The sequence below is a fragment of the Paramisgurnus dabryanus genome, chromosome 7, assembly GCF_030506205.2.
Source record: "Paramisgurnus dabryanus chromosome 7, PD_genome_1.1, whole genome shotgun sequence".
NCBI lineage: Eukaryota > Metazoa > Chordata > Actinopteri > Cypriniformes > Cobitidae > Paramisgurnus > Paramisgurnus dabryanus.
The window spans coordinates 10489230-10511021 of NC_133343.1; the positions used below are offsets into that span (position 1 = coordinate 10489230).

The 21792-nt window shown below is 37.1% G+C and overlaps 1 protein-coding gene across 1 annotated transcript in view; it reads left to right on the forward strand.

Annotated features, from left to right (window-relative positions):
* Window positions 1-21792, forward strand: part of nck2b (NCK adaptor protein 2b) — a 50187-nt gene that overhangs the window by 21211 nt on the left and 7184 nt on the right. The window contains exon 2 of the mRNA XM_065240069.2: window positions 8360-8601. Within this exon, the coding sequence (XP_065096141.1) occupies window positions 8376-8601 (226 nt within the window). The 5' untranslated portion in view covers window positions 8360-8375. The remainder of the gene's footprint in view (window positions 1-8359; window positions 8602-21792) is intronic.

Below are 21792 nucleotides of genomic sequence, written 5' to 3' on the forward strand. Positions count from 1 at the left end.
GTGAGGAGATACTGTCGGGACTAAAGTAACACTTGTTACGTTTGTCCCACTGCTAATAGTGTTGAATATAATGAAAATTTATATTATTTTAATTTGATTTAATTTCATTTTCATAGTGTTCAAACTGTTGAATTTTTTTTATTCTCAACAATTTAAGTTTGTTTTGAAACATTTGTTATAACTGAAATGGAAAACAAAAATGTTATTTCATTATTTTTTTACAAAGATACATGACAAAATAAGTTTGCAGTTACATATTAACGAGGTCATAGTCATGTATATTTAATACAAACAAGTGTAACACAGATATCTTTCTTGTTTTGTTGTGTTACTTTTGACCCACATATGTGTTACTTTCGTCCGAGCTGACAGGGTCAAAAGCAACAATTCACTACTCATGTTCAAAGTGAAATTATACTGAAGTCGTTTTACATTTGTTCAAAATTCCATTGGTAGCGCACACTTGTGAGTTATTGATCATAGCAAAAATATATCTCTGTCTAAAACGTTATCTTTTACAATTAAGTTTTTTCTGAAAAATGGTACTTATGCCCCTGCTCTCCCCTACATATATTCAGTTTATATAGTTTATGTATATTTAAGTGTCAACAACATAAAAAACTGCTATTGTTGACCAAACTTAACTTCCAGTAGACTTCCGCAAAGAATCAATAACAACAAGGAAAAATCAATAAACATACTAAATGATTTATAATTATAAATAAATAAATTATTTTAGTTTCAAATATAGCTAAAGTGTATCAACTATTACACTAAGTTAATATTACCATGTAAAGTTACACAGCAGTGATCCATGCTCATCATCGCTCCTCATCAAGTATTTGTTCCAGAGGTCAGTTTATCCACTAGCCAGACCAATAAATAAAGTCAAACCGGAAATAAACTTCGTGCCAGGCGAGAAACCGTGGCAACGCGAGTGCACTTGATTTGACCGTCCATACACTCTAACTGCCCATTCACACTTTAACTATAAGGATAACTATAGAATCTGCACCGCCAGACGTTAGCGACAACTTTGTTAATTTGTCTGTGCGCCGCAGTACTAACGGAAATCATTTACCTGTAATGGCAGTAACTGCTTTTGTAGATTTTCTTCAATAAAAACTTTTGCAGTTTACAGTGTAACTATGGTCTTGAATTTACAGCTGCTATATCCAACAGATGTCTTCAGCACACTAAACATTGAATCTGGCGAATCATATCTGTTGGCGTTGTCAAATAGAATAAAAACATTACGTAGTCAGTTTCATTGCAATTGCAAGAGCGCTGGGTACCTGAGGTAATTTTATTTTTGGACTTCAGCAATGAGCTTTCACAATGTCATCTGCCATTTCAAATACGTCATCACTTTAAATTTATATAGATTTGATTTGCTGGCAGTGGTTTTGTGTTCATCAACTGAAAAGAAAAATAGCTGTAAGAGTAATCCTATCAATATAATTCCTTGTATCTTAGAACATTTTGGAACACACGCACGCGCACACACACACACACACACACACACATGTGGGCGGGCGCGCGCACACACACACACACACACACACACACACATTCAAGGAAATTGATCATACCAGATTGAGTAAGTGTAAATATGTATATATATGAAGGGAAATTAGTCATACGGGATGAGTAAATCATGACAGATTTTTTTGTGTTCTGTCTCTGACTTCCTGTGTGTCACAGCTGGCCCATGTGGCCTCACTCCCTTCCCCCTTTCTCTGTTTTCTTCTCTCTTGATCCCTTCTTCTGCTTAGGGTCAAGGCTTTCCCAGCCATTTGGCTTTAAGAGTGGCGAGTCCCACAGTTTACCTTCACCAACTGAACACTGAAAAATAAGACAAATACACTCATTAACACAAATACACGCAAACATTTACCATGCACAGTTTTGTCCTCTCTTCCTGTTTTTCTTCCCACTTGCCTAATCGCTGTCCCTCATCCCCACACAACCCACCCAAATCCAACATTAGTTCTAACTGTTGCAACCTTGCACATGCACACCAGCCACTTTATTAGCTTGGTATGTCCTCAGAACTGCCTTAAATAGGAGACTTTGGTCTATATCAGCATGAATGTGCAGCCTACAAATCCTTAGCAACTCTGTGATGTGAATCTTTCATTCCAGCACATCCGAAATCTGATTTATTATATTGAGTTTTGGTTTACCATAATGTCGTTTTTGCCCAGAGATCTGCCGCTCTGTAAATTTTTTATGTTTTCAAGCAAATTCAGTAAACCCAAGAGATGAAAATCCCAGTAGATTAGTTTCTTATACTCAAACCAGTTCGTCAATAACCATTAGGGCTGGGTGAATAATATAGATTTTCTGATTTTAATTGATTTAACAAAACAATATTTGGGAAATCCTTGAAATGCCTTCTTACTGTGTGTATTTTAAAGAATGTAAATGTCCAGATAATGGCTTTATGGGACGTTTTTGAACATGTTATGAATTTTGAAAAACGTTTTATTCATATTTAAAATTGTTAATGAAATTCATTCTTGCACATATAACAATATTTACAAAGTTTTTGTTTTTTCTTTACATTTATGTGCATTGTTCAATTTGTGCACTTTGGGTGGATTGTATGCGCAAAAAAGTCTAAAGTGTATATTATACAACAGTTCTTTCGGATCTGATTGGCTGATAGCCGTAAGATATTCCACCGGTTTTGTCACGGTAACCACTTCACCATTTCGCATTGTTTACGTATATAAATATATTTATGGAATTTAACTTTCACCTCCGCCAAAACAATAACAACAAAAAGAGGCCAAATTTGAATAAACTAAACAAATAATAGAAATGAGACCAAAGACTGCTAGTTTGATTAACCCAAAACAAATTAAATCTCCATTTTGACCATCAGACACATCAGAGTCAAGATAAGGCTGTGGTCAGCAAAGTAAGCGAATACTAAATACAAAAATCATGCAATGATATTACGCAGTGCCTGAAAATAGTCCCCTTGGTAACTTTCAATAGCTGGGGACTATTTTCAGGCGCTGCGTAATATGATTGCCCCTGCTGCAAACAGGTTACGGCAGCAAAGTCCTTAATTATTACACCAGAATGAGAGTTCCTAGCCATATCGGCCTAGAAAATCGCAACTTTTAATTTTCTGTCTGTCTTAGTACATGATGTAACTACAGAAGAGTCAAGTTTTAAATAGGAAAAATTATTGAAACGTTTTGGTTATTTTTGAGCTTGATGCTAATGGTCTAATCAGATTCAATGGATTATGCTAAGCTATGCTAAAAGGGGTACCACCAGACCTGGAGATTGACTGAATGGATTCCAAAATAGTAAAAATCAAATGTTTAACTCTAGGGCGCTGAAAAATGAGCATTTTTTCAAAAAAGTGGAGTGTCCCTTTAACTCTTTCCCCGCCATTGACGAGATATCTCGTCAATCAAGAGAAAACGCTTCCCCACCAATGACCGGTTTTTCCATCTTTCCGCAATACCGCTATTATCCACTAGGTGGCCCTTCCGCAACTTTTTAAACCCGGAAGTATTGCCCTATGGCCAGCTGCTGCATGTCCGTGTCTGTTTTAAAGATCGCTCTGAATGGGATCTCTATGAAAAGTCCGTCACAAAAATGGAATTATCTCGGCTTTTTGCTCAAAATGTGGTGTTTTTGCAGAAGCCTACCCATATTCAAAAGTGGATTACAAAAGAACTACTGAAGGTAGGATGAAACGTTTTTTTTTTTTTTTTTGAAAGCAGAGGGTCTGTTCTTTCATTTTGTATATTGTATGTTTAAATATTTAAAGAAGAACATTTTCTGGAAGACATTAAACTTTTGTGAAAATCATGAAAAACGCTGGCGCTGGCTGGCAACTTTTTTTTAAAAACGCTGGCGGTGAAAGAGTTGAGCTTTGTTTGTACTCGACGCGTTTGTGTGATCGCATTGGTGATCAATCTTGGTGTTTCAAATCTTTCTTTCTTTCTTTCTTGCCTGCTTTCTTTCTGTGCTCAGTTTTCTTTTCTTCAGTTCTGCACTCTCTCCATTCTACACACACTTTGCAGCCCACATGGCATTTTTCAATGGATGCTCTAAAATCCTCATCTTGTTCTCCCGGGTTCATCCAATTTGATGCATTTTCAAAAGATTTCTATTTCACAGTCTTAGCCGAAGAGTGCTTTATTGTGTGTAGAGCAGGTGTTCACAAGAGAGCCCAGAAGTTCTTTGTCTGAAAACTGCTTTGCTTTCTGAATCTGTGATGCTGGGAAAGATTCTTGTTAGAGGAAACTCAAGTGCTCTCTGGCTCACTCTTCAGCTGTCAGTTTATGGGAAATCTGCAGAAACCATGAGAAAAAACTGAACATCTCTGATCACGCTCCCTATGTGTATGTTTTTAGAAATGAATTTGTGTGATTCAGACTTTGGACCATATATGGTTAGTCTGTCTGAAATCGCACCTTGCACAAGAACTAGTTCACCCAGATATCAAAATTATCATATTTTACGATCCCTTATGCCATCCAAGATGTATATGATTTGTTGAAACGTCATCATGTGTCATTTTCTTGTATTGGAGACAACATTGTGAAGCTTCAAAAAGAACATACATACTTCTTTAAAGTTATCCAAATATTTTGTCACATGATGAAACATCCATATGCTGCTAATTCACATATTCAGGAAACACGCAAAAACAAAGTATTTGCTTTTACATATCAAAATGAATCTCAATATTTTCATATTTGGTGTACTACTCCTTTAAAATTGCACTTATGTAGATAATTTTAGACGTACAAAATGTGCCTTATTTAGTCATCGAAATCCTGATTTTCTTTGTCCTTCATATCATGACATTGTGCTCCACCGTCAGTCATTAGTGCTGTGTTTATTGGTAATGGAGATTGATTTTTAACCACAGCAGCTCAATAGGATGGCTTTTAAAAAGGGAAGTTTAAAACCATAATCATGTTGCATAACAAAATTATGATTTCAGAGGATGTGATGGATTGAGCTTAGCTCAATGGTTGAGTAACATTGTTATAACAGTACATTTCAAGCATTTAATAACTTTCTATATTTGGACTGACTCTAGTTTGACAGGCTAGTGTCACCCCCCCTCCCAAATCTGCTCTCCTGTCTGTATTCACAGCTGGATACTCTGTCAACACCATACCAGGAAGGATCTAGAAGAAAGTTTGTGTTTATTATAGGGGCGAATTTCCCCCCATGCTGCTTAAAATGCTGGTCGGCAGGCAGTTATTGTAATCGTATCGCTTGGTGTTGACAGATGTGACGGCTTTATCAGCTAGTCAACCAGTTTCCTCATTTCACTGAAAAATGACAGAGTGGAACATGGAGATCTCAATGAGGCCTTGGACGACGAATGCTGTTTGCTTTCAAACATCACGTACCAGTTTATACCTGCCTGCCCTTTTGTGGCTTTCTTTAAGCTGTCATTTTGTATCTCCCCCTTAGAGAGGTGATTTGTGGAAGTTTGCAGAGATATGGGCAACCTGCCACTATTACACAGTTACATGTCATTTTGTGCTGGCATTTTGGATGAGTTATACTGCCAACAGTGATACGGGGTGTTAAGCAATGAAGTGGCCAGTGTTTGTGTATGGTATCATGAAGCATCCGCCATTCCCTGCTGGTTGGGATTGATCCCAGCTTCTGTGTGTGTGTGTGTGTGTGTGTGTGTGTGTGTGTGTGTGTGTGTGTGTGTGTGTGTGTGTGTGTGTGTGTGTGTGTGTGTGTGGCAGCTGTTAAAGTGATTGGACAGCAACACATTGACTGTCCCTGGAGCAGGAAGCAGCCCTTGCACAGCACCATCATGCTCCAATAAAGCCTCTTTAACAAACACTCATGCACAGTCCAACATAGGGTCACGCTTTTATAAAAGTAACTTCTGCTTACTTGATCTGAAGTTGTATGGCTAAACGTTTGGAATTATTTTTGTAGACAAAAACATCATTGTGCCAACATATTGATTTATTTAATAAAAAAATAGAAATTCTAGTTGACATCTTTTATTTTTGACGACGGCTACCAAATAGCGAAGGGAAAGCAGGCAATGAGGGCTCCATTTTTAGGAACTCCATCAGTAAATGGTAATACTTAAAAGAATATGGTTGATAAATGCCAGAATATTTCTGCAATTTCTAGGCAAAGGCTGACTACACTGAAAATGCTAAAAGATAAGTTATAATTAATTTGTAAATCATTTTATAATTCTCATAGTTACATTTATTTAATAATTTTAAAAAAAGTTTATTGTTATTCTTAAAGGTGCTTTAAATACATAGATGTAAAGATGGACAGATGGATGGCCGGCCGGCCGGATTGATAGATGAATGGAAAGATTGATTGATAGATAGACAGGTTTATTGATGTATAGACTAAGATACATAGACATAGATGAACTGATGGTATATGGACAGACAAATAGATGGACAGACGGAGAGATGAATAGATTTATAAATGGACATAGATAGATAGACATTGATGGATTGATAGACAGATAGAAAAATAGATGGACATAGACACGTTTATAGATGAATAGATAGACAGGTTTATAGATGCAGAGATAGAAAGGTATATAAATGGATAGACATAGATGAACTGATGGATTGATAGATAGATAGATAGAAAAATGGATTGATAGACAGGTTATAGATTGATAGATGGATGGATGGATGGATAGACAGATAGAAAAATAGACGGGCATAGACATGTTTATAGATGGATCGATAGATAGGATTAAAGATGCATAGACATAGATGAACTGATGGATTAATAATATGGACAGACAAATAGATAGACGGACGGACAGACAGATTTATAGATAGACATTGATGAATTGATGGACTTATAGACAGATAGAAAAATAGACAGACACAGATAGACAAGTTTATAGATGGATAGACATAGATGAACTGATGGATTGATATATGGACAGACAAATAGATGGACAGATAGATTTATAGATAGACATAGATGAACTGATGGATTGATAGACAGATAGAAAAATGGATGGATGGATGGATGGATGGATGGATAGACAGGTTATGGATGGATGGATGGATGGATTGATAGAAAAATAGACGGACAGACATAGACAAGTTTATAGATGGATAGATAGACAGGTTTAAAGATGGAAAGACATAAATGAACTGATGGATTGATATATGGACAGACAACTAGATGGACAGACAGATTTATAGATAGACATAGATGAACTGATGGATTGATAGACAGATAGAAAAATTGACGGATGGATGGATAGACAGGTTATACATGGATGGATGGATTGATAGAAAAATAGACGGACAGACATAGACAAGTTTATAGATGGATAGATAGACAAGTTTAAAGATGGAAAGACATAGATGAACTGATGGATTGATATATGGACAGACAAATAGATGGACGGACGGACAGACAGATAGATTTATAGACAGACATTGATGAATTGATGGATTGATAGACTGATAGAAAAATAGCCAGACACAGATAGACAAGTTTATATATTGATAGATAGGCAAGTCTATACATGGATAGACATAGATGGGTAAATGGATAGAAGGAAAACCTTGTGAAAAATTAGAAGTGTAATAGATTTTATAAGCATAATGAATAAACATGTGTTTGTGTTTGTCTTAACTTTTTTCTGAGTAATCTCATGTAAAATTGTGGTGTTTTACCCCATATTTCAAAAATAAGTAAATTGTTTAGTTCTAATTCATTTAATTCTTGATTCTTTACAGTCACTTGTCCACTCTCATCCTTTATTTTAGTATCTCTCTCCTTCTCAGTGTGTATTAAATAATTCACTGCATTTAAGATGGGAAGGTGAAAAGGGGAATCGTTTTTAAAGCTGTTGGATGCCCCCAGATAGTTAGTGCGAAGTTGCTGCTGTTAGTGCAGGGTGTGTTAATGTTATGTGTATGTGTGTGACACAGCCATCCAAGGCTGTTTGTTCAGAAACAAGCTCATCTTCAAACAGACAACATCTGTTTGGAGAAGAGCTGTGGTCTGCACACTATAGTGCAACAGTAAGATAGATAGTTTATGATAGAATAGATAGATAGTTTATTGTCCCGTAAAAGGAAATTTGTTTTCACAGACTGTCATACAGTACACTACACGCAACTAGCAAAACATATATACACAAAAACAACAACAACAATCTTTGACAATCAAAGACAATCCGCATGAGCCTACAGGAGGCCAGTGCTGCTTTAGTCTAATAAAAGTCTTTCGGAATGTTGGCTGCCAACCTGCTATATTTATGCTGATTTAGAGGGCATGTACGCACCAGTTTTGCTTTTTTAAATCATCCTAATATCTCTTTCTTTTGTTTATATTGCAGAGAGACTCCATGAAAGATGTCAGAGGAGTCAATTGTCATTGCCAAGTGGGACTACACGGCGCAGCAGGACCAAGAACTTGACATTCGGAAAAACGAGCGCTTGTGGCTCCTGGACGACACGAAAACATGGTGGCGGGTACGAAATGCATCCAACAGAACGGGCTTCGTTCCATCCAACTATGTCGAACGCAAGAACAGTCTGAAGAAAGGGTCTCTGGTGAAAAATATCAAAGATACTTTTGGTAAGGTACTTACTTTATAAATTTTGGGGTCGACTGCTCGACAACACTACAGATAAAAAGTATAGCTTAAACTATATTTCAAGTAAGCTTATGTTTTAAGGTAAATTATTTTGGCGAGTTTGATTTTGTAATATCCTAAAAAAATACCTATATTGGTCAGAATCATTACTTTTGTCCAACTGAGAAATGTTCTTTAAGACAGTTCAGAGGTGCACAAAGAACCTTCGACATTAAAGGGTGTAAGCAATAGACAGTAATTTAAAGTCTTCTGCTGTAAAACCTAATACGTTTCTCGGCCTATTAATCACACAGGAGAGAGGAGTGAACGGATCGATCAGCTGTGTCTTGAGGCATAATGTATGTGCACGAGTTTAAAGGTCTCAGCCTCAACTATCTTGGCTGTAAAGGCTGAAAAGTGTAGACCGGGCTCAACTGTAGTATTCCTGTTTGATTTTCGGGTTTATTGGGTCTGTTGTTTGCCAGGATTTGCAAAATAAATAAAATGCTTTTATTCGCCAAATCACATGTTGACACTCACTTGTGGTGCAACGTTGCACACAATGATTTTGTTTTTATAGTAGCTTGGTTATTGTTGTGAAGATTTTAATTGTCTCATGATCGCTGTTTAACCACTTGGGATGTACAAGCTAAAGGCAGTTGATAATATGCAGATGGCAGGAAATGAGCCAGTGCTAATAGCAGGAACGCCTGTCCTTCCACATCCTGTTTAATATTCCCATCCTAAGTACATAGTGGTTTCAGGAAACATATTTCATGGATAAATTGAATTGCAACAGAGAGACCCTTGATTTGATTTGTGTTTAACGGTTCGTTTTTACTGCTGCAGAAAAAAAGAGTGTTTTAATCTATTCTGAATGAGAGCAGACAACAGGCTCGTGCACGGGATTGTGGGATTTCAAGCAGGCATTGACCATGTAAGAAAATTGAGAACATGTAAATATTTGCAAACGAGAGGGAAAAAATGTCAGTCGCAATGAGGTAATGGTAGTTCTTTAAAAGTGCAGATCATTTGGGGCAGACTCCAAGTTACCCAAGATGGCAAAAAATCTAATGTTGTTGTAGAAGTTTCAGTTGTGTAAATTACATTGTTTTATGTTGCAAAATTTTATTTAGATTTCAAATCCAGCTTGTATGTTTTCATTAGACTGTGGCTTGGTTGATAAATGTATTAAATTCATAGTTTACTATAAACCTTTTATGACTATGTGAAAATGTATGATACCTCTATTTATCATAGCATTTTAATACTAGTAGGACAATCTAAAGTAAGCAAGGCGAGTAATTATATCCAAATTGATAGTATTCAAAAAACAGTAGGCAAAAATTACCCAAATGACCTACATTACTACTTGCAGCTAGATTTTTAATTGTGATTTTCTATAGCATGGTACAACTATGCTCAGTGCGAAGAGAAAAAGTTTGTGTGTTATTTTAAGAACCTTTCCTGTGTATTTGAAATGAGAACTCACATACACTTAAAAATCCTGGTTTTAAAAAGGGTTCTTTGCAGTGATACTTAAAAACAACCATTTTTGGTTCTCCAAAGAACCTTTTGCATCAGTTTCCCGGACAGGGTTTAGATTAATCCAGGACTAGGCCTTAGTTATATTAGGACATTTAAGTAGTTTTTACTAACAAACTTTACAAAAAACAATACTGGTCTGCATCTTGAGACAAAACAATGGGGCTGTTTACACTTGGTATTAAGATGTGTTTTCATCGATCGGATCACAAGTGGACGAGAGAGACACATTACGTTTACACCTGGTATTTAAATCCGTCTCTTTTGTTCACTTTCGACCACTTCTGTCCTGAATACTGTGAGGGGACGGTCCGTGAGACGGTGGGCGAGTCTCTCTGCTGTCATTCAAACGCGACTGGGAGTAATTATGAGTTTATATGGACGCAAACTAATATTATGTCGGAGTCCACTGCTTGTTTAGCAAGTTAACATGCTGCATAGAGTTTTGTACGTGTATATGTTAGAGATTTCTCAGAATTTTCAGCGCAATTGATGAAATAAGATCGCGCAACTTTCACGCTTTCAAAACGTGTTCTGCGGAGAACACCCGCAGTAGTTTTATCAATGAAAGGCTAAAAATAACGCTGTTCACGCCAGAAGTCAAAAATGACGTAAAATTTGTGTTTAATACCTCAGATTAGATAAATGGGCGGAGAGAAGGCGGTCGCGTGTGGCTGTTCGAACACATTCAACCACATTGCGTTCGGCAACTCCAAAGTGATCCGATCGAAAGTGGTTTTGACTACCTCTGGATGTGGTTGAAAGTGGTCGAAAGTGGACGCGTTCAAAACGTTTTGAACACCGTTTACACCTGGCATTAACGTCGTCCACTTGTGATCCGATCGACGAAAACGCATGTTAATGCCAAGTGTAAACGGCCTCAATGACACTGATATGTGTTAAGATATGTCAATACAAGGTGTTTTTAAATTGAGGCCTCTTAAACATGCATTTTAGTGTGGGACTAGGATAGGGGTGTGCCGGTTTCAAAATTGGTGATGACGGTTATGACGCAAGTCAAATGTGACGGTTTGTAACATAACCGTCCAGGGGGTGGGGGTGGCTTGGGGGGGTGTTTTGCACGTTGCCACGTTCGTCTTTTATAGGACAACTTAGTTTGAATAAACAAGCAGACACTGATTAGCTACTTGCTCTACGTTTATTTAAAACTAACAGCAAAGACAACTAGCAGTGAATGTGCTTTTACCGCTATCACCAAACGACCCCCACCCTTCTTTAGACTAGGACGCATCTACCTAACCCATCGTTTAAAACAAATGACCCTTCGCAGGGAGCTTGATTGACAGGTGTTCTGACCAATCATACTTCTTCGCCATTCAAAGCAGTCAGGAGAGTTAGTAGATTATCATGGGAGGATTTGAACTTAAAAAGCGGAGTGTACTGACGCCTTTCCGCGGTTAAAACAACATTCCTTCTTATGGTCATTCATATTTATTTGATGCTATAAATTAACTAGAAACAAGAGATTATTTGAAAGGTGAGACTTTGTTTAATATGTTTAATATCAAAAGTAACCTGGTCTGTTCTGTCTGCAGTGTTGGGGAAGTTACTTTAAAAAAGTAGTGTTTGCTCGTTACTCGTTACTTTTTAAAAAAGTAATCCATTACTTTACTTAGTTACCGCCTTTGTAAAGTAACTTTTTACGTTACTCGTTACTTTTACGTTACTTTTATGTTGCCGGACATTGGGCAGAACCCAATATCTGTTTCTAATAGGCCTAAATAAAGTCATACTATGGAGGACATAACAGGTATTTCTTTTGTGCTCTTTATTATAAAAAAGTATCAATAAGTTCCTTAGGAACAACATGGTAACCTCAAAATGAGTCATATGTCTAAAAAATATTTATATGAAAGTCTGTTTCTTCTGGGGGTAAGCACAAGACCTACCAGGCTGAACAGCCTTTCCACTAGTGCACTGGATGGTGCAGGGCCGGCCCTGGCCAATTTGCTTCCCTAGGCAAGATTTCACCTGGTGCCCTTTAGAATCACAGAATCACAATGTGTTACAATCATTTTGTTCATAACTTACACAGAAACAAACTGCACAGCTTTGTCTTGTTTTTCTTTATTATGAAAATATTTTGGAAACACACACAAACACACGAACACATACACACAATACCCTGTTACTCAGGCATTTGATCTTGACATTGTTAAAATCTTTTTACATGTTTTAACACTGTACATTTAACTTAAAATATTTAATTGTGTACAAGAAAACAGCTCTTATTAATGAATTATTAGTAGCATGTTGTAGTGTCTCGGGAGATTGTGCTCATTGTTAAATAGCTTTGTGGCTATACTGCACTGGAGCGGCAGTTTAAAATATAAACCCAGAATTCAGCGAACGTCAAGAACAAGAAAAAAACAATAAGGCCAAGACGCGGGATTAAAATTACGTTACACGGACCATGTATAAATTTCAATGTTTCTGAACAGAAATACCAACTTTGTCTGGTATTAATAAGCTGCACATTGGAGTGCTGGCTTCTCCCGCGGTGCTGAAGACGCGTCACGCGTGATGGCACATATACACAGATATCTACGTGCAATCTATTGGAAAGTGGAGGAGTCATTAGTTGGGTTAGTAAAATAACGAAATTACAGCTTTTAAATAGAAGAAAAAAAGTTTTTTTTGTAAAGAGATATATTTTTTAAGTTTAAAAGTGCAGAACTCTTCTCAAGGGGAAGCTATACTTTTCCCCTTATGTGCAACCTATCGGAAAGCCCAGATGAGTTAGTTGGGTTAGTAAAATAATGAAATTATAGATTTAAGTACAAAATAGTATTTATATAAAGAGAAATATTGAAATAAAAAGTGCAGAACTCTTCTTAAGTGGAAGTAATAAAGTAAATTAACGAATAATAATTATAGAATAATAGTTTCCAATAGGTTGCACGTAAATATCTGTGCTGCCACCAGGACTCTGTCCCAGCGCGTCTTCAGCACCGCGGCCAGCACTCCAATGCGCAGCTTATTAATACCAAACAAAGTGAATAAGTTGGTATTTCTGTGCAGAAACATTGAAATTTAAACATGGTCTGTGTAACATTATGTAAATTCAGCGTCTCTGTCTGATTGTTGTTTCCGTTTTCTTGTTCTTGACGTTCGCTGAATTCTGGGTTTATATTTTAAACTGTCGCTTCAGTGCAGTATAGCCACAGAGCTATTTAACAAGCACGATCTTCCGAGATATTATGCTAAGATACAATTAATACAAAACGAAATTCACTTCAAACGGAGTGGGTAGACTTTGACCACTTTATTAAGTATGTTTTCATAGAAACCTTTCTCTAAAGTGAATTTCGTTTTGTATTAATTGTATCTTAATTTCAATCAATGTTTTATCAACCAATTGCTTGAATTTAATAAATAAGAAATAAATAAAAGAAAACTATTTAGTTTTATATATATGTTTAAAATTTTTTATTTCATTTAAACATAAATATGAAGCTGAATCGTTTTCTTTAATTTATTTCTTATTTATTAAAATCAGGCAATTGGTTGAAAAAACATTGATTAAAATTAAGATGCCTCCATCCCTCAAAAGTTAGCGTCAGCTGCTTCTTGCTTGCCATGATTTCTTTGCAGACTGATACGAGCCTCTGTCATGTGTGTGGACCTTGTGACTATTGCGCAAGCACGCAGATGGCAGTGTCGCTGTCAAATCTAACCAAAAGTAACGTTGCGCTGAATTGGAAAATGAACTACGTTACGTTACCAAATTTTCAGTAGTAACGCGTTACACTACTTTTTTCTCAAAAAAGTAGTTACCTTACTGTAACGCGTTACTTTGTAACGCGTTACACACAACATTGTCTGTCTGTCAGCGCGTTATCAGTGTTCTCTCTGCTCCGCGATGTATGTTTCACTGTGTGAGAGCGGCATATCTTGTCGGACATAGCGACAGTAACTAAGGGGGTGGGGTCTTTGCGAACGGTCAGTTGACCTGATATATTCTCCATGTTCATGAGTCATCTGCACAGCTCACTTATGCTGTTTTCCAAAGAATCAAATACAGTTAGAAACGACGAAGACCATTAATTACACAGACTTGTTAACAGTTGTTTTTAATCAGTATTTAAACATTCTCTATGAAATTTTTTGTTATTTTTTATTTTAGTAACACGGTTTTAGCGCTTATAGAGTTCTAATGACGGTGATTTACTATAACCGTCGGTCTCACGGTTATATAATCACCTCACACTCCTAGACTAGGATAAGCCCTGTCCGGGAAACCACCCCAAAAATGGTTCTTTTAAGATATCATTGCAGCCCTTTGTTTTTAAGTGTATGTAAATTCTCATGTGTACATAGGTAAAAGAGGTAGGGATGCACCGAATGTTCGGCAACCAACTGTTTTTGGCCGAAAATAGCAAAAAAACTAATTTTCAGTGTTCGGCCAAAGAAGTGAAAAGGCTGAATACATTTTACCGAACAATGAGTCTCTGGTGACGCAATCAAATTAACCAGCGTAGTGTGAAAGACGCGCAAATGTAGCAAACATGTTGGTAAAAGCATTTTAAACTGTCCGAGAAAGATGCAAAAACATACAGCACTACAAGTTTCCTTTATCATTTAAAATCATGATATCCTGAACACCATGCACTGTATGAGAAATATATGACGGCGATCCTGGGTACCTTATTTGTCTGCTGAATGCACAAGCACAGAGAACGAGAGACTTTAGCTCTTCATCTCATGTAATAGTGCGATGAATACCGTCAGCAGTATGTAATAAAAACTTCCTGAAACCAGTAAAGTCCCACAATGACAAACTCGCTTATATTAAAGGAGAAATAAAATGTTTATTCTCAAATGCCTTATTCTGTCATTTTCAGTTCTTTTTCGCACCCATGGGTCAAAATAAGCTTTTTGTTAGACCACTTTGTTGATCGCTTTTTTTCTCTGTCATCTCCTGTCAATATTGCCGGCGTTTCTCTCCCTTTCCTTGTGCTTGACCGTGCATGCTGGTGATCTCCGCTGCTCAACAAGTTTCTTAAGGCAGAGTAATGAATAGTTTATTTGCATTTTGCGCAGGAATAGAATTAAGATTAATATCCGTTTAGCCAAGACTCATTTATGTGGTCAAATACAAATGGAACAGTTTATCTATGGCTGATCAGGTATAAAAAGGCCCTATAATGACTGCTGGAATTTTTTTAATTTTATTGTTAAATAATGTGAAATATATATAGTAAAAAGTACATTCTGAAAATTTAACTTGTGCAATGGTGAGAAAATTGGCAAAGTAATTAGAAAAATAAAAAATTGTTAAATTGAAAAAAAATATTCAGTTGTTCGGTATTCGGCCTTCGGCTGAGTTTTCATTTTATTTTAATTTAGAATTTTCCTTTTGGTGCATCCCTAGTAAGAGGTATAGTCAAAATATCTGCACGCCATCAACACACAAACACACACTGAAAAGAAGGGTTTTTTTGAGAGTGCAAAATAATCGCTTTCTAAGACAGGTAGAGCAATTACTAGCATCCCCTACTTCATTCTGCTTTCACACTGACAGATATTTACAAAACGTCAACGATAGCACACTGCCCCATCCTTTCTCTGTCAGACTAAGTGGGCTCCAGCTCTGTGTCCTCTATAGCATTGACCTCTGTAGAACATTGTCTTTCTTCCCTCCCTCACTTCCATTATGAAGCCCGTTACAAGCTATGCTTAATTACTGACACACATGGCTCCACATGGACTCGGCCCTTCTTCAAGAATGACAGGAAATTGGGGATTGGTGGTCGAAGACCTCTGTGTCCTTAACCCAGTGAGACACTGCATGCTCTGTCTCTAGCAAATTTTTATGATGTTTAAGACCTTGTTTAGGAATATTAATTGTTTAAAATGATTGTAGATGATGTTTTGTTCTGCATCATTGTTCTGCTTAATACGAGACCTATGGCTTTTACTGTAGTTGGTACCCAAAATCTTGAACTCTGATCTAGGGCTGCATAACAACTAATCGCAACTAATCGTTTGCAGAATAAAAGTTTTTGTTAACGTCATATATATGTGTGTACTGTGTATAATAATTATGTGTATATAAATTCACACACATGCCTGTATAATTTGTATTTATTTGTAAATATGTGTATATATTAAGTATTCATATTTATATATAATATAAATTATATATAAATATAAAAATGTATATACACATGTAAATATTTCTTAAATATATACATGCATGTGTGTGAATTTATATACACATAATTATTATACACAGTAGGCTACACACACACATTTATGATGTAAACAAAACTTTTATTCTGCAAACGATTAGTTTGCGATTAGTTGTTATGCAGCCCTACTCTAATCTTTCTGCGTTTGTAAGATTCGGGTGTTTCTCTATCATTCGCACACCCGCAGAGATGTGTATTGGTTGAGTGCATTGGCTTTTTACACCTGCTGGTCTCATGAACTCATCACTGCTTGTGTCTGAGGTCATTCAGTCAGTGCTGCTCAAGCAAGCATAAAGTTCCTGCCTCCCATCTGTGCCTGATTGACTGTTGTCAAGGTTACGCCCCTCATCACTGACTTCATTGCACTCTACCTTTTCTCAAATGCTTTATTCTGTCATTTTTCAGTTCTTTTTCTCACCCATGGGTCAAAATTGCCATACCTCTTAGAACCATATAGAAAACAGACTTGTTCAAGGAAATGTTCACCAAGAATATTTGGTCAGTAGCTTTGTGTGACATTTCTGCTGTTACTGTTGAGTTTCATTCAGATGCGATGAGATGGGTCATACCAAAGACTAGACGTATAAACAAAACACTGCAGTGCTTTTACTATGAAGGGTCGATTTAGATAGGTACTGCATTCCAGTTAAAAGAGCCAATCATCAATCTGCAAAAGCTAATGATCCTCAGGGTAGGGGCTTTGGATCGAGTGTTGCAATGTACCTGACAACCTTTGCAACAGTTGCATAGTTAGCACGTTAGCAATCTGGAAGAACATGCTTTTAAAGTCATTTCAGGGAATTGTTTCTAAATGCATTAGAAATGTTCGAAATGTATTGCTGGAACGGGATACAAAGGCTGTGAGCTATGTAGTATTGATTGTGGAGTTACACCGTTAAACAGTTCCACATTTCTGTGTTGGGCAGGGTTAAAACAGTGACTCGATGATGCACTGGAGCCACTGAGCATGGCCCCGTTCCTAACACAATCACTGGTAGAGATGTAACGATTACCGGTTTAATGGTTAACCGCAATAAAAATATCCAAAAACCCTTGTTTGAAAACCCTTGTTCAGCATCAACCAATATAAGCAATACGTTACACAAACACATTCACGTCTGCTCCCATTTGTTTGTAATGACAGTGCTCCACTGAATGAATTTAAATCCCAAACATTTTCTCAATTAGAGAATTCTAGTTGTACTGACACATGTTTACTAAATATTTCTTAAGATAGATACATTTTTGTCTATTCACCTGATGATTTTAAACCTCCTTTCTACTCTGTTTGTTTCTTCCGCGATTGTCGCAAGTGCAGTTGATGTGCAGCTTACTCCTGGGTCATAAAGTACACCCTTTTTCTCACAACATACGCTGACAGATGACTTGCTTATTTGTCCTGTGTTTATATGAAAATCTAATTTACTTAACTGTGTTTTATCTGAACTAGATGAACATTTATTTCATGACCCCAAAAATGCCATGATTGATGTTAATGTTATTTATTTGATGTTAATGCGAACAAAATTCAGGTTATAGTGGTATTTGAAAGTTAAGAGGGATGGCAGCTTTCCCGAGAGTAGGCGTGGTTTCAGGGCAGACAGCGGAAACGGCCGCAGCATTTGAAAGCAGAGAATGCTGCTTATTTTTCCAAAATTTTAATAACTTGCCATTTTTTTATCATTCAAATTTGGGTGAGTGGTTAATAACACTTTAATATTACTTTACACAGACTTTAAGTTAATTTGAGATGAAGAAAGCACATTTTTGTTTCAGTCGATGTCAGGTTTTATTGTTGGTTAAAAATATCGGTCTTTCCTTTTTTAAGTATGTGATTTGGTCTTATAGAGTAATTTACACTATTCCGAGTAACCTTCAGATTTAGAATGAACGAGTTTGTTGGCATTTGTCAGATTAATGTAAATAGAGTGCCGCAGGGATGATGTGTATTTGTAGGCCAATCCGGAAGTTGACACTGGTTCCCTCGCCAAAAAGCCCTTTAGTTTTTCCCATAGACTTTTAGACCCGAAAATAGTCCTCTGCTATTGAAAGTTACCAAGGGGACTATTTTCAGGCACTGCGTAATATCATTGCGGCTCCTGCAGCCTTGTTTTGGCAGCAAAGTCCTTGATTATTACGCCAGAATGAGAGTATAGTTCCTAGCCATATCTGCCTGGAAAATCGCACTTTTAATTTTCTGTCTGTCTTAGTACATGATGTAACTATAGAGTCAAGTTTTAAATAGGAAAATTATCGAAATTCTTTTGTTATTTTTTAGCATTTTGCTAATGGTCTAATCAGATTCAATGGATTATCCTAAGCTATGCTAAAAGTGGTACCGCCAGACCCGGAGATCGGCTGAATGGATTCCGAAACGGTAAAAATCAAACGTTTAACTCTAGGGGAGCTGGAAAATGAGCATATTTTCAAAAACAGTGGAGTGTCCCTTTAAAGCTTATAAAAGTCAAAAGTGGGTTATTACTGGTGTGTTTCATGTCATAGAATAAAACATGAAAACATTTTGGGCTTATGTAAACCCAATATCTTATTTAAGGAGTATAACCAAAATCTCATAAAAAAAACTATTGACCTCTGCACGATGGAAATGCGTGCTTTTTTACAACAGCACATCATCCCTGTGGCACTCTATTAGCCTCATGACTGAAGTCACTACCCGAAGGCATTGCGTGAAGGTACTTTCCTTATTGAGACTCATACCTAAATTAAATATTTGAATGTTAACTTTCATTTTACGCAAAATTCAGGAAACAGACATTGTGCTAAGTTCTTCCAGCATTTACATTACATTACATTTATGCATTTGGTATATGCTTCCATCCAAAGCGACTTACATTACTGTGTATACATTTTATCGCTGTGCATGTTCTTAAACTTTTTACACTGCTAATGCAATGGCCTATCAGTTGAGCTACAGGAGCAGTTATGTGTCATAGAAGGTGAGGGAAAAAAGTAAATTATGACCAACAAACCTATTTTACTACATTTGGATGATCTCTGATGTTTTCATGCACATTCTTGTGAAATACTGTGCACATTCGTAAATAGCATCACAGTATAAATCTCCATTTCAGCATGTTGCAAAAACAGCCTGAGGTGAAGGTTAATTTTCCCACCCATGTTCTCCTCTGTTGAAAGAGCGGTTTGTTCTGTACACTCCTGCCGGGACAGGCGTGATTGAAGTTTGCCTTTTCCTTAACACACACCCTTTAACCTCTGGTGTATGACACAAGCTGGTGTAAGAATCGGCATTCAGTTTGTAGCCATAGGAAAGTTATTTATATCACATTAAAGTCCATCAATCACGGCAGTCATATTGTTAAATCTGGTTAAATCTTGATTACAAGAAACGTTTTTATAAACATTAGATAAAAATAGATGTACAGCTGATAAACAAACTGGTTTGGCATTATTATGTTTGCCAGGTAATTAGCCCGACTGGAAAAGTCAGCATGATGACGACAAAAAAATGTTGTCCTTTCAGGCATTAAGTTTGAATGTACGATAACCAATGAAATGACAGACACAGACTTGCAGAGCTACAGGCTTGCCCATCGTTTTGCATGTACTGTACACAGCGGGAGAGTGACTCAGTCTCTCCGGCCTGCCGCAAATGGGCGGACAAGCTAACTTTTGTTACCAGGAGTGTTTGATAAGACGTGGCATTTTGTCTTCCTGAGAAACTAAATCGACAAACTTAATTTGCATAATTCCAACTCGAAACCTGAACCTTCATATTAGTGTGTATTCGATAGTTTTGGTTTCACAATATAAATCTGTTAAAGGCCAAAACATTTCACAGTGACCTTAGTGCGACTCTGAAATCCAGCTGTGAGAGCAGCATCCTGCTGTCATGAGAAACTGTTTCTGTGGAAAACTTTGACCTTAAAGCCTAAAGCTGCTGCCTTTAGTAGATTCCCACTCTTTTTTCTTGGTCCACAACTTTCTCATGCCCAGCATATAAAGCCCTTCATTGCTTAAATCCATGGTTCTCTCTTGGGGGGTGCAAAATGGTGTTGGGGGGGAAGTTTTATGACATTTTATAAGTTACACTAATTTATCATAAATTAAACCCACATCACTACATTGTATCATTTAATATGTTTTTATTTAAATTCTGAGTTCTTTTTTGGGGGGGCGTGAAGGGATGCACCCCACCGGGGGGGGGCAAATGCAGAAAAGTTTGCAAACCACTGGCAGAAAATATTTACTAACCTTCTAGCAATCCGAGATACAAATGTTCATCAACTTTCAGATGAACACATTTGGAGTTATTTTGGAAATGTCCTTTATTTTCCAAGCTTTAATGGGAGAAAACGGGGATCAGGGAACAACTTCTGACTTTAAAACCTCCAAAAAGTGCATTCGTCCTTTACAGAGGTAATTCACACGACTCCAAGTGGTTAATAAAGGTCTTCTGCGGGTAATCGATGTGATTTTGCAAGAAAAGTCAGGGCTCCATACTGACACCAAATGGTGGCATTTTGCCACCAAAATTTGAGAGTGTGCCACTGAATTTTACATCCAGTCGCACATGTGCAACCAGTAAATTTGACCTTTTTTTGTGATGTGACACTGAGTTTAAAACAGCACATTGTTCTTTCTGCATCTATCATCAAAGTATTTATTAGTAATACAGTGTATTACTTATGCTGGGTACACATCACAAGATAATCAGGCTGACTTTGGGCCGATTTCCCCCCTTCCGACAATCCTAGCTATGTCCCGAGTATCGCAATGGTTTTACAGATTATCTTATCAGATTTTCCCTTCGTGTGAGGTGTGTTAAGAGTGTTCGAACCTATTTACGATCAGAAATCCCGATGTGTTTGGGGAATCCCGAGGACAAACGCGAGCACGCTATTGAGATTATCACGTGAAATGAAACCATATCCAATCAGAAAGCGAGATGAGGGAAGACGGAAGCAGTTATGGCACGGCACAAAGGCCACTTCTCATTTCCAGGCTGCATAAACGTCATCAAGACTGTCTTATTTCAGAATATTAACAGTTATAAAATTGACTTATTCCAGGCTACAGCCTTCGGATTGAGAAACGGCCAAAGTGAAGTTTATGTGGACGGAGCATCAGCTTGTTGATTTGTGGCAACAGCAGGAATGTTTATACAACGTGTCTTGTAAAAATTATTCCAAGCACTATCATTGAAATGTCTTCCTGCATATCGTCCGCCATACTCATTCTGAAGTCTCGTGAGATTTTGTGGGATTTCCTGTGTTCACAGTCGAGACTCTGGTTAAAAATCTGTTTGTGTGTGGTGTGCTGTCTTTGACACATAAAGGCACACCACACACTATAGGAGCAAAACGGTTAAATCTAGGATTTGTTATCCTCATGTTTGTGGTCTATCACATTTTTAAAATCTTATAAGATGTAAAAAATCTTTTGGTGTGTACC